Raw genomic sequence first — 13,961 nt, 5'->3', positions numbered from 1 at the left:
AGACAGAGCACGTCAAGAGAAATACACGATTTAATTCTTCCCTTTGGACATCGAGATCCTCTTCAGTCAGGCCTTAAAATACTTCCAAACCCGGAGCAGTTAGATAGAAAAAAACTTAAGGAATAACATATTTTATCTATGCTGCTGTCACAGAGGGACACTGGGCGAGTCACTTCATGACCTTCCCCAAAATCCCAGCAGAAGGGTGGTCTCTAAGAGCCTGGGAAGCATGAGGAACTTGGCTTTCCTCACCACCGAGTGTCTGCTCCACTCTGGGACTGAGACCAAGCCGGAATCACGCTGTTACCAATCCTGCAGCTGTAACACGCCATCCAGAAAGGAGCTGAAAACATGCAGCAAGACTCTAGTGTGCTTCAAAGAAGCTGCTGTCAGCTAAAAAGACACTTCTCTTCCTGAGGTGTTTCCATGTTTCCCATCAGGTCCCTTTTTTCCCTCACTGAAGACTTTTCCATAAAAGCTCACACGGGCTTTCCCTTTCAGGAGTAAGGCTTTTGACAAATGTGAGTATCTCAAAGGGCAGCTCTGCACAGGGAAATATCTGGGGAATATAACACCAATATCTCCATGAGCTTGGAAATTAACAAATCAACAAAGCAGCAAATACAAGAAGAAAAAAACTGCATAAATAAAACCAAAACCATTTTAAGCTGAATCAGCTCCTCATCCAGCTCATCCCACAACCACACCAGCCTTCATGAAGTTTCTGCACAAGCCAGTTTTTATCTATAACACAATAACAAACATATCCAAACCAGTGATACACACACCTGTAAAACCAGCTGCAGCTTTTGGGTCAGAAGCATGTGAAATCCCCTCCCCAGTCTGGAGCATGTCTTTTCTAACCAAAGCACACAGCTCCTACCATGGCAATCAGATAAACTCTCAGCAAAGGAAGAAACCAACATGCACAATCACTCCAGAACTGTTACTTCTACATAAGACACAATCCAATGGGTTCTTGCACACCCACTCTGAGTGTCCCAACTATTACTGCATTTTATATGAGTCTGCCAGTTTGGATTGTCACAGACAGAATTTGCACATCAAACCACAAGGGGATCAAGCAGCAACCAAGCACAAAAGAGGGATTTTTCAGACCTGCCTTTTTCCCAGTCACCTGTGTTTGTTCTTCAGACTCAGCAACTGTGCTACAAACAGAGTAAGTGAAGCACAGTAGCTCCTGTGCTGGTCCCCTCAAGGGCACAACACCAACATGTTCCCTAGGACTGTCCACAGGATGGATACTCAACCAGGGAAGCTTGTTCCCAGTTAGTCACTTCAGTTCTGTGAACTTCAAAGTCAAAAATGGTCCCTCCTTCAAACAGAGCACTCAATGCAGCATCTATTTCCCTTTTCCAGGCAGCACTCCTCCCTCTTCCAATCCTGCACTAACAAGCCAAGACTCAAATGTAGGTTTATGTCAGCAATGTCCTACCCAGCTGTGCAGATCCCTGCTCAGTCTGCTCATCAGCCAGGGTGGCCCTAAGTACAGACAGTGGCCCTGTCCCACCATGACCCTGGGCTGCACAGCCAGAGGAGGCTGTGGAGCTGTGCAGCTCTTCCAGACACATCTCCCATCAGGTGCAGACCTCACTGGTGGGAGGCACAGCTGCTGTGACCCCTCCTGCTGAGCAAAATCCTACAGTGAGAGAGGGAGAACAGGCCCCAGGTGACCTGCCAAGCTGCCACAAGCACATATGCACAGCACAGGGATGTGGGGCCACATCACCCCAGTGAGGTTCCATCAGGAGCAGGAAATTCTGCCCTCCTGCCTTTGAGGTGGGACCAAGCTTTCCAATGTGTCCACAGTGCTCAGGGCTTTGAGCTCTGGAATACAAACTAGGACAAAAAGACCCTTCCAGTGCCTCAAAGGGCTCCAGGAGAGCCTGGAGAGGGACTCTGGATGAGAGGGAATGGTTTTCCACTGCCAGAGGGCAGGGCTGGATGGGATATTGGGAAGAAATTCTTCCCTGTGAGGGCAGGAGACCCTGGCACAGGGTGCCCAGAGCAGCTGTGGCTGCCCCATCCCTGGCAGTGCCCAAGGCCAGGCTTGGAGCACCCTGGGATAGTGGAAGGTGGCAGAGATGGAACTTGATTTAAGGTCCTTCCAACTCAAACCATTCCATGATTCTAGGATCTCATTCCAGCCCTTTTCTCACAGGGAATGTCATCCTTTCCACACCTTCATGCTCCTGTCTAGCAAAGCACAAGGAAGAGGTGACCCAGTATCTGTGCAGATCCCTAAAGCTGTGTAAAAGTGAAAAGTTGAATATTAATAAAAATTAAAGCCATGAAAAGCACATACTAAAGACACCAGCAGAAAAAGAAGTAGTAACTACTCAAGTCACCAACAGAACAAGTGGGAGAGATTTACAGATTAATGAGGATAGGGAAGGAAGCTCTCCCTGAGAATTACAGCCATGCAACAACCCAACAGGCAGCAAATCAAGTTACTAAACCTGCAGATTATTGTGCACATTATCAGCCACAGCACAGCACAGAAGCGACCTCATTAACATTGTTCCACTTCAAACAATTCCATACTGGGCTTGGAAACAAAAGCCTGGGCAGACCTGGCAAAGGAGAACAATCCTGATTTTGTTGTAAATGTCCATGCACACATAAAGCACCATAAACCTCAGCAGCTCTTTTATGAACAGGAAGCTAAACAGAAACATGTTTCTTATTTCAGGGCAAGTGAAAGAGATTAGTCCTTTCTAGAACTCCCAGAGGAACTGGTGGGCATCAGCACCCCACAGCCACATTCACATCAATCCCTTCACCCCTGACCCATCCTATAAGGACTCATCAAAAACCACAGGGGTTTCTTAATGAATTTCAACAAAACCCAAAACATTATGGCTAGCACAAACACTACACTAGTCATAGAGCAAAATTTTTAAAGCAGATTTGAAACACCAGTTCGTCTGAGAAACGGAGATGGCACTTGGGCACTTTTAGGAAAACACAGAGCACAGCTCCACTGCGGTGGGAAATGAAGGAGCACAGTTTGGTGCTGGTGCCCAGGAGGATTCCATGTCCTGCCAGAATTTCCACACATTAGAACAAATGCAGCATCTCCAGAAAGTACAAAGGGAGCACTTTAAGCCATTAAAAAGGGACCTGAAAAGGCAGAGATGTGGGCTCATGCCATTTTATCTCATGCACAAGAGAAAAACAGCCAATGGGTTTTTTTGGAGAAGAAAATGTGCCTGGTTTATCCATCAGCCCTTCATGCTCTGTCTGACCTGCAAGGGAAGGATGGGGATGTGCCAGGAGCCAAAGAAGTAAGGCTGGGCCTTTTTTAGTACCAGATGAACAAACTTTCATTAACATCAATTAAAGTTCCACAATAAAAAGCAGTGCCTTGTGTGAAGGCCAGCACCTCACTGGCTTTATTCTTTTCCCTTTGGTATTCCAAGAAGCAGAGATTAAAATCACACTCAGGTGCCATACAGGTTTCCCCTCCTCCTTTTAGACCACTTCCAGATACACCTTAAGAGTACAAAATAAATGCACAAATCCAAGTTTTCTCTATTTTTCACTCCTTTGGATGTCCACTTGACAAAAGTAATGGATCTCTGTGGTTCCTTTATTCCCAAATACCTGAAACTTGCCGAGTTTAAGTCAAGAAAGGAAGAACCAAGTTTGTCAAATAAACTGAAAAAGGAAGAAATGTGCAAATCCTTGGACTATTCAACACCATTCCTCAAGAAGACTGAGAATTACAGGCTTGATAAAGAACTTGTATTGCCTTATCTCAACTTTAAATTAATCTAGTTAAGCTGAACTCATGTGAAAGTAGCTTATTTTAAGAAAAAAGCCATCTACTCCAGCACATTCTGCTGCAAGGGCTGTATCTTTTGTAGAAGTAGAAGGAATTTAGGTCTCCTAAGTGCAAGTAAATGAATGCAAAAGAATAAAAAAATCATATCAGAAACCACAGAACTCACTACTCGAATCTCCTCGTTTTTCATTCAGACCACTCTACATAATTCATCAAAAAACACATCACATCATTCCAGTTTGGGAACTGAAGCCAATTCAGCTGGGTTTCACTCTTCTGTTCTCTCACACAATTGCCTAATCTTCCTTTCCAACTCCATCTCCCAGGACAAGCCGGAACAAATGTATCTCACATTCTCCCGTTGCAAAGGATTATCCAGATTTCAAGCCCACATTCCAGAGGATTGGTATTTCTCTCTTACACCTTCATCTTGGTTATGACAGGAAGTCTCCTTCCCTGAGAGGAGCCCACATAGGACAGGATTCATGCCTGGATGGCTCCAGAAAGCGCTTTCCAAAAGCCAGAAACAGCAACGGAGCGTGTAGTCACAACCGAGTTCCTTGGAGAGCTGTTCCCAGTGATAATGGAGATTTCTGCATCTGATGGTACCTGATTCCTTTCTAGGTTCTTCAAAATTAAGTTCAACACAGAATTTAAGCTGTGAAGTCAACAGTGCAGGCACAAGTTGTGCCTCACCAAACACGGCTGCCCTGCTTTCCTGTTAGGAACAGTACAGAGAGAAAGGAGGGATGGATCCACACTCCAACTGCACAATTCCCACCCCAGTGTAGTGCTACAGCCCCACACCCAGACAGCACCTGGGCTTCTCCAGGCCTCTGCTCAGGGATCAGCAGGGAACTGAGGCAGGAGCTGGATGCAGCCAGGCTGACCTGGCTCTCCAGAGGAACTTTCCCCTCAATTGAATCCAGCATCAGCCCAGAGAGAGGAATGCCATATTGTCCTTCAGCTAATTCAATGGATATGGATGCTGTAAGACTCCAGCACTGTTGGCTTGCTCAAATGTCTGGAGTAATTACCCTGATGGCAATTTTTCTCCCTGCTGCAGCCTGGGCTCCTTAGTATTCCCATGTAGGAATGTCTGGGACAGTATTAGAGGAAGCAGCTTAGACACTGATGTCCCAGAGCAGCAGCTCTGCTGCTCACACCAGACCAAAGGTACCAGTGAAGAAGCAGGGCTGGTGCCAGATGCCACCTTCCAGATGGGTGTTTCCCATCCCCAAAAAACTTCTTATTCCCAAGGCAGGGGCAGGTAGAAGATGGGGAACCCCAAGATCAGCCTCCTGAGGGCTTTAACAGGCAAAGCAGGGCTGTTGCTGTTCCACTGTCCCAAATATGTGAGACCCAAGGCCAGCAGTGCTTACACTCTGCCTTTTCCAAGCTATTGGCTGCTCTTCCTCAGGTTTAATAGGAGCAGTCCCTGAAGGCTCAGCAAACTCCAGACAAAGCTGGTTCAGCCCCAGAGCCACTTTGGAACACAGTGAGACAAAGGCAAAGTCCCCCTGGTGACTCTGTGAGCTCCAAGCAGGGCTCACTCCAGGCTGATGGGAGCTGCCCAGCAGGGGTTTCCCTGCCACCATAACACAACATTCCAGCTCGATGGAAACCAGGCAGCCTGCAAACAATGCCATTAACCACTTACACAACAGAGCTAAGAAAACAAAGCAGCCATTTCCTCACTCCCTCCCCACCTTCCTCCTTCAGCTGGGAGCCCCAGGCCTGCTCCTCACCCCCATGGGAGTTGCTGCTTTTGTGTCCATGTCACCATGACACTCTTGGTTTTAATTTGCCCCAAAATGATCAAATGGTAAAGTTTCAGGCAAAGTTGGGCTAAGTAGAAGAAGAGCTTTACATAATGAAATCCCAGACAGCTGTTGTGCCAGTCTCCACCTGGAATGCTGCCCAGCAGAAATGAAGGCTCCTCCGGAGGCCAATCCCAGGGATTTGAAGGCAGATGTAAATGATGCCAGCCAAACTGAGCCACGGGTGGTGGTAACATGTTCCACACATGGAATGAGCCATGATCTGCTCAGGGAAGCCACTGGTGCCAGACAGGAGCCCAAAGACTTAAATCTTGAGCTTCCTTTGGGTCTCCAATTAACTGTTTCTTCCAAGCACTTTCCTTCACTGAACTTGAAGAAACTCCTTCACTGAACTTGAAGAAACTCACCTGATTCCAGGCATTAACACCTGTTCACTCTTCAAACAAGAGCACTTGAGTGTACTGTGGATTTTAAGGCTTGCTCTTAACAGGGAAAAGAAAAAGCAATCCTAGTGCAAGGAATTAGATTGATGTCCTTTTCACCTGACTGTATAAAGTCTCTATATAAAATGGAGAAAACCTCTCACCTTTGTGTTGGCTGCAATCCAATTGGAGGTTTCACTGTCATCATCACACTTCTTAATCCATTTCTTTAACCACTGTCAGAAAAATGATGGAAGAAGAGTGTTCAGTGTAGCTGGAGGAACTGCAAATGTTCCCAGGACACCTGCTCACATTAAGGAAAGGTATACCCAGCCACATGGGAACTGGGGAGTGTTGGTGGTGGAAAACTGTGCAAACAGCCACTAATTTAGTGGCAGACAGTTCCTTCTGCTCCATTCTGATCCAGCAAGCACAAGCACCCAGCACAAACACTCCTGCAATGAGTTTGCAGCTCTTAATCAACACAAACTTCATGTTGGACTCTTAAATAATAAGGACATTTTGGCTTTGGGGTGACTAATTGTAGCCTTCCAGTACCTGAAAGGGGCCTACAAGAAAGATGGAGAGAGACTGTTTACAAGGGCCTGGAGGGACAGGACACAAGGAATGGCTTCCCACTGCCAGAGGGCAGGGATAGATGGGATATTGGGAAGGAATTGATCCCTGTGAGGGTGGGGAGGCTCTGATACAGGCTGCCCAGAGAGCAGCTGTGCCTGCCCCATCCCTGGAAGTGTTCAAGGATGGGGTTTGGAGCACTCTGGGCTAGTGGAAGGTATCCCAGCCCATGGCAGGCTGTGGGAGTAGATAATCTTTAAAGGGAAGGGTTTGGAAGGGTCCAACCCAAACCAGCAAAACCAAATTAGTTGCTCCAGTACAATGGATAAACACCTGACAAAGCATCAAACACCTAAGGAACAACTCCTATAGGAACGCTCCTTGTCCAAAAAGCACCTTCACTCCTCTGCAGGGGTCACAGGTCTAACAGCCTCCTCTTCCAGGCAATTCCCACCTGGATGAGGCACTGCTCCCTCACAAGGTCCAACTGGGGGGCAGCAGTAAAGGAACCCAATAGGATTTCACTGCTGGTTCTCACCCTGTGATTTGAACAGGTGAGCTACTCTGCTCCCTCGTGGGAACAAAAATTGGGCTCAGTAGTCCCTGGGGGTCCCTTCCAGCTCAGGATCATCTGTGATTCTGTGGACAGCCACAAAAACTTGGGCTTCATTGCTAAGTCTTGCACATACATTTATTTTAAACTTTTTCAAAACACAGATTTGTATAAGAACGTTGACATGCTCACCTTGCATTTAACAGGATCATGCCAGTTTTCACCACAGTTAAAGCTGCAAGGGAAAGAAAGGGAAAATAAGCAGACTGTACTTGTAATTAAAAAGTGTAAGTTTTCTTCTGGGTTGTTCAAAGCCAGTCCTAAGGAAACTCAACACACCCCCCCCTTCAATCCTGAAATGCTTCAAGGGCCACTTCAAAACAGTGACAGAACAAAGGGGAATGGCTTCCCACTGCCAAAGGACAGAGTTAGATGGGATTATTAGGGAGAAATTCTTTACTGTGAGAGTTGTGAGACACTGAAACTGGTTTCTAGAGAAGTCACCCCATCCCTGGAGTGTCCAAGCCAGGCTGGACAGGACTTGGAGCAGCCTGGGATAGTGGAAGGTGTCCCTGCCTATTGTAAATCAAAGGTGACTCCGACGAAGGGGAGAGAGAATGATGCATCTGACTCCACTGATATCAGAAGGGTAATTCATTACTTTATTATACTATACTATATACATTTCATCTGAACTGAATGTGCCCAGCACTCACTCTGCACACAACTGCTCACTCTGCACTGAATCTTGTGACTGTCACCTGACAGTCCCCACACACACACACACACACTCGGCCCTGATAGGCCAAGGAAACAAAACATCCTCACTCTGGATAAACAATCTCCATATTGCATTCTACTTTGGCACAACACAGCCACAGCAAGTGATAAGAATTGTGTTTTCCCTTTCTCTGAGGTTCAGAGAATGTGAATCTCAGAAATCTTTGGGAAGAAATATGCCTTGCTTTTCTCTGTGAAGAGAAACGTGGCAACACCTGCCCATGGTGGTGTTGCTGGACACCTCTGAGGTCCCTCCCGAGCCAAAGCAGCCTCCATGAACACACAGTAACACACTCGAGGCAGTGAGTACAGGCAGAATCAGCAGCTTTTCTTTTGGTGGCTGGCTCTTACCAGAACTGACGGCCACATTTGCAGCGCACGGGTTTCGCATCCGGGTACTGGACTTTAACGACGTGGTGGCAGTCGGGGGCAGGACACCACTTTAACAGTCGATTACACTGAAACAAAGCACACATCCCACATCACAGGGGAAGCTGTGCTCAAGGACAGCTCCTGCCCTGCATGCCTTTGTTGTGGCTGCAAACAGCTAAGAGATTAAAACCAAACCCACTGCACCCATCACTTCTGGCAAGGACTGAAAGCTTGATCCTGTAACAACTTCTGCCCCGGGCTCTACAGGACAGCTGAAGCCACACAGCTGGGAAACTGGGACAGTGCAAACATCCTGCAAAGCACCTTTCTCCAAGTTTATTTGGAGCCTAGAAAACTATCAGTGTTTTGCTAAAGCACTTCTGCAGTTTTACTTCAACTGGCAAAATGTTTAAGGCATGCTCTTGTTTACAGCATTTCCTGCTTTTCAATGTGAAGCATCTCAGGTAACACTCAAGAGCCATAAATATTACATAACTATTATGTAACTACTATAACTACGTAATTCTGCTTCTCAGAACTCAAATATTAAGCAACAGCTCTTGCATTCTCTTTAGGTCTTTTGTCCTAAAGTTTTTTTAGTATTTTCCTACAATTATCCCTGTAATGCAAAGGACAATAAAACAACCCCTGCATTCACACCCGATTAGAGACTATGCAAAAAAACTGCTCTGCAGTTCTAAACAAGCCTCCAGCCTCTGGCTGGCTACACGTGTGAGACAAACCCTACAAGCCATTAAAAAATTCAAATAAAAACTCACCTCTACAAAACTATTGGTTATTAAATGCTGGTACTTTAATTTAACCTTGGAATCTGTGATCAGACGCCTGTGGGAAGGGAAGAAACAGAAAAATTGTAGCAGAAATATTGGTTTTTTCATATACTGCCATTAAGTAAAGACAGATTTGATTCATCCTTTTACACTTGCAGGTACTTTTTGTACTTACCTGTTCCCTATTTATTTGTTAGATCATTATGAAAACTACATTCATTCTATTCAATATATAAATGTATTAGCTTCAGAAACAGAAAGCTCATGCAGTTAAAAAAAACCTGAACCTCTTGGTGTGAGGATTTTTATTTAAAAACACTTTCCTGAAGAGCCCAAGAAACAAAGCCAGTAATTTAATCAGCTCATTTACATAAAACAAGCACATTTTGTGGCAAATCCCTTTAAAAAGCTCCAGAACAACCCTTGTGTGGCTAATAACTTTGGGAAGCCTCATGTTAGCTGGGTTTCAGTGGAATGCTACAGCTTCAGCTTAAAAATTAATGGTGTTTTAATCTATCTACCATAAAAACAAAGCTGACTTGAATTCAGTATCACTAGGGGTGTACACAACATGGACTTTAAACTAATTCCAGTCTGCTTGGAACTGGGAGAGCAGAGGAAAACTCACTGATGGGAACCCTTGACAAGCATGGTGACCACTTTTCTCCTGGGCACACCATTCCAGCTGGCATTTGCAGACTGCCCAGCCTAAATGCATCCAAAATAACTTAATTATGGATTGCTGAGCACTTCTAAAAATGTCTTTTAGCTATAACTGAAGTGTCTTCCCAATATATCTAAATATAAAGCTGCACTGACACACCCTTTGTAGCATTCCTGGTTCATATCCTACTGTGGGATACAGCTTTATACAGACCATACCATGGGTAAATAATTGGAATTAATGGATTTTCCTTTCCACCTGCAGCCAAAACTAAGGGTATTCCTGCATGTTATCCTTACAACACTCCCTGAGGAGCAGTGTGTGCCCATGGGATGTGCACAAATCCCAGCTCTGGGCAGCTGGGGAGCTCCCCTCCCAAGCACATGCTGGTTATTACATAAATCACAGCACGTGGCAGCTCAATTCCCAGGGCTAAAATAAAACAAATCAGCTGACAAAGCATCTCCTCCAATTCTGGAGTCAAACTTACTGAAGAATGAGAAAACAATTTGAATTTGGTATTAATTAGAAATCTCTTTTTTTACCCCATACCTGGGCTTCAAGACATACTAAACATCACCTTGAAAATGTACTGTATTATAGCAATATATCAGGTTCTGTAATTTAAATTAATAGTCATGCCATGACTAACCAGAGCACACAATCCACTGGTTTTTTGCATATCAGTCTGCTTTGATTGCCCTAATCCACATCACCAGGTCAAGATTTCAAGAATTTTGCTTTGAATGTTACTGTCTTTTGGTAAATCATAAATGAAACTAGACAAATTAAGAGGTGAAACTCATGCCCAGAGCCCATAAATCATATTAATTTTGTGTTCATATCACTGAAACTGAGAGCTGGAGACTTTGTAAACAGGAAAGGACCTAAAAAGTAATAATTAACAACATAGGAGTGAGTACAGGTTCCAGTTGAGATAATTTACATTTTTTGACATATATATTGACATATCCTAAGATTGCCACAGTTGTCTTTGTTGGCTTTTAAAGGAAAGACTTTTTTCAAAAAATGCACCTTCCTCCCCACAGAAATGCATGTAAGACCAGGGAAAGGTGGATTTTTACCACTAGGAACAGTTTCTAGTTTTACTCAGACAAATGGGACCACTGCCCTATCCCAGGCCTCATCCCTGCTCTCTCCAGCCAAGGGGAATCCCAAGCACTGCCCTCCTTTTCTTCCATCCTTTCCTTGCTCCTGCCACTGCCACCCCCAATGCTTTCAGCTACTCCATTTCTCATGCACTGTTTGAACAGCTCATTCCAACTGCTGCAATCAGGAAAACACTCCAAAAAGTCCTGCTGAGAGCGTTTGACTCCACAAATTGAAGTTCAACCTCTGGTAAACAAAAATCTCAATCAAGTTACTCAAGACATGTCAACTTCAGCTCAGTTTCCACCCACCAGGCTCTACAAACCACCCCTCAACAGGGCAGGAAAGCATTTCAGCTACTTCCACTTCCATCCAGCCTACACTCCATGAGTAACCAAGAGCCAAAATTGGGAAAATCGTTGCTCTGAAAGCAGCTGATAATAAAAAACACCAAATTAATATCAATGAGTGAGTCAGGCTTCAGGAAGGAAAGAATAAGGTAACAAAATAAGCCTCTACTGAGATGTTTTAGCAAGAAGAATTAAAATGAACTTGAACAAAGCTCAACATTATGAAGGATATTGCTCATGGAACAACTTTTCTCAGTGTAAAAGAGAAGGAAGCTCATGGAGTTCACTGCTCCACCATGAACTGTATCAGTCATTCTGCAGCTGGACAACTTAACAATTCCAAGGATGCAGGATGACACACCACCTTAATCAAATCTTGTGTTTGAGGGTCAACTGCCTCCTATCAGAGGGCAAAAAACACATCCTGCATCAGCCCTTAGGACTCCTGTCCTCTGACTCACCTCTTAACTACAGCTATAGGGCTTGGGCAACCAGTGGGTTGACCTGGGTAGAAGTCCTAAATTCCTACCTAAATCAAAGGAAACAGAGTGCACAAAGCAGTAAAACAGGGTTTGGAAACCCTGGTGTCACACTGACCAAACTGGTCAGGGAGTGTTTCCTCCCAGTGTCATCACATGGGGTTTTCACACCTCAACAGGAGGTTAAGAGACATTCTGGAATCAAAGCAGACAGTTCAAGACAGTTCCTCTGCTGCCTGCAAGCCTCTGTGCAGTTTGTTAGAAGCATTTGAATAGATCTGAATAGCACATGAGTAACACAATGGAAAGAGAGAGCAAAGCCATGAGAATTACTTACATAACTGTATTGTCGTCCACTAAGATATCACAGCCATGGGCAGGGCATGAAATGGTCTGAAAAACACAAAAAGGTCAGAGGAGGAACAGTGGTTATCCTGGCTCTGCATCACAAGGAATTCCAAGGCACCAGACTTCACTACAATCCACAGCCAAAGGAGTGCCCTGCCTCTCCCAGGTGTGCCACTGGTTCCTCCTTCCCCAGCCCAGAAACCAACCCCACTGAATTCTTTCCAGATTCACCTTAGCAGAGCCCCAAACCTTTGGGGTTTGGGTTTTCTCTGTTGTTCTTTTGGGTTTTTTTAAACTTTAGCAGAGAGACTCTCCCCCCTCTCTCCAATACACAGGATTTCCAGAAATAAGCCATGAGGTGAGTTGAGATTTTACCTGTCCCATGCCTTCCTCCATTATTTTGGTAGTTAAATATTCACTCCAGCACTGCATACAGAATTTGTGTCCACACTCTAGGCCAGTGAAATACTGCAATGACAAAGAACACAAGACATGGCCTCATTTTATCACATGGATTGATAAATAATAATTTCACCCTCTTGGTGCTGTGCAGTTCATCCATCCCATCCCTCATTCCTCACACCAAAGCTGAGACACTGCTATTCTCTTTGCATCATCACCCCCACAGAACACTGCCAAGGCAGCCTTAGTCACTCTTCCAAAGCCAGACTTTAATCCCCAAGCCCAGCAGCAAGGACAGGTGTGGCCCATGTTTCCATCCTGCCCATTTCCATTTATCCTTGTTTTTGGTGTGTATATCTAGCACACTCCCATTTTGTTTTGGAAATCAGTCAAATAAATGCAACACCAAACAGGTGACAGTGACAAGGATACAGACTCTTCATTCCTCCTATTTTTTCCCCTTGGCACATGTGGGTGCTGCCCAAAAGTCCCAGACTTCCCCAGGGAAGTTCTCCCTGAAACTCAGATGCTCATCAGATGAGGACACTCACGATCCTAATTGGCAGGTGTAAATTGATAAACAGAATTCAATAATGACCTGCTGTCACAGACAGCAACAGGGACAACTCCATCCTTGTCTGCATCATCTGCACAGAGCTGGCAAGATATCATCTGGGACTGAGTGGTTACACAAGGGGTGGAGAAGCAAACACTGCTGAGGAAAGAGTGGAAGTACTTTGCTCTGGTCAGCTGAAAGTTATTTTATACTCAAAGTCAGCACCAAGGAAAACTGTATTTGAAACACTTCATTTGTACCACTATTGAGGTAATATTTGCTGGCTCAGCTTTTCACACCAACTTCTCAGCTAGTGAGATAAAACCAGAACTCTACCCTCAGACACCATCAAACCATGAAAACTCCACAGAGGAAAGAACCTGAGGTGCCCTGTGGAACAGCCCAAAACAACAGCAGGATGGTGGTAATTGAGGAAAGGAGAATCCACTTGAGGCAAATGCTCCTTCCAAGCATTCTCAGACACCACAGATCATTCTGTCCATCCCACAGAGGTGCAGCAGCTGTGCTGTGCCATCTCTGGATGCTCTGGCATTGCCCCTTTGCCAGGGCTGGCACTGCTCTGACACTCCTGCCACCAGCACAGGCTGCAGCTGTGAGCAACAACACGGCTCAATCTGACCTGACTGGGTCAGGTAAACTTGGTTCTGACTTGCTTCCAGGTAAAAACAGAAATATCCACCCCAAAAACACAACAAAGAGATGAGAGAGGAGGCTGACACCTATGTGGTGCCAGGTACACTGGCTGCAAGAGTGCAAAAAGACACCTTCCCATTTCTGAACCCTCACTGAGCCAGCTAACAAGGTGTCTGATGCTTCACAGATGCTGCTGTGGCCAAGTGGCATCTCCTGGAAGTGCAGAGTTAGAGGAAAAACACTTCAACATCTGGAACTTTTGGGATGCCACAGCATGAAACCATCCCAAAGACTACACTGGCTTCTCCACATGGG

At 45.3% G+C, this 13,961-nt stretch overlaps 1 protein-coding gene across 1 annotated transcript in view; it reads right to left on the bottom strand.

Moving 5' to 3' along the window:
* Positions 1-13,961, bottom strand: part of ARIH1 (ariadne RBR E3 ubiquitin protein ligase 1) — a 50,801-nt gene that overhangs the window by 6,583 nt on the left and 30,257 nt on the right. Inside the window, exons 4-9 of the mRNA XM_063169377.1 lie at positions 12,410-12,502; positions 12,024-12,079; positions 9,072-9,138; positions 8,272-8,378; positions 7,333-7,375; positions 6,176-6,247 (exon numbers count right to left, since the gene is read on the bottom strand). Of these exons, the coding sequence (XP_063025447.1) occupies positions 6,176-6,247; positions 7,333-7,375; positions 8,272-8,378; positions 9,072-9,138; positions 12,024-12,079; positions 12,410-12,502 (438 nt within the window). The remainder of the gene's footprint in view (positions 1-6,175; positions 6,248-7,332; positions 7,376-8,271; positions 8,379-9,071; positions 9,139-12,023; positions 12,080-12,409; positions 12,503-13,961) is intronic.

Source organism: Melospiza melodia, chromosome 15 (genome assembly GCF_035770615.1).
Source record: "Melospiza melodia melodia isolate bMelMel2 chromosome 15, bMelMel2.pri, whole genome shotgun sequence".
Classification (NCBI taxonomy): domain Eukaryota; kingdom Metazoa; phylum Chordata; class Aves; order Passeriformes; family Passerellidae; genus Melospiza; species Melospiza melodia.
Note: the sequence above shows the minus strand (reverse complement) of the source record. Positions and strands in the feature narration are given on the sequence as shown.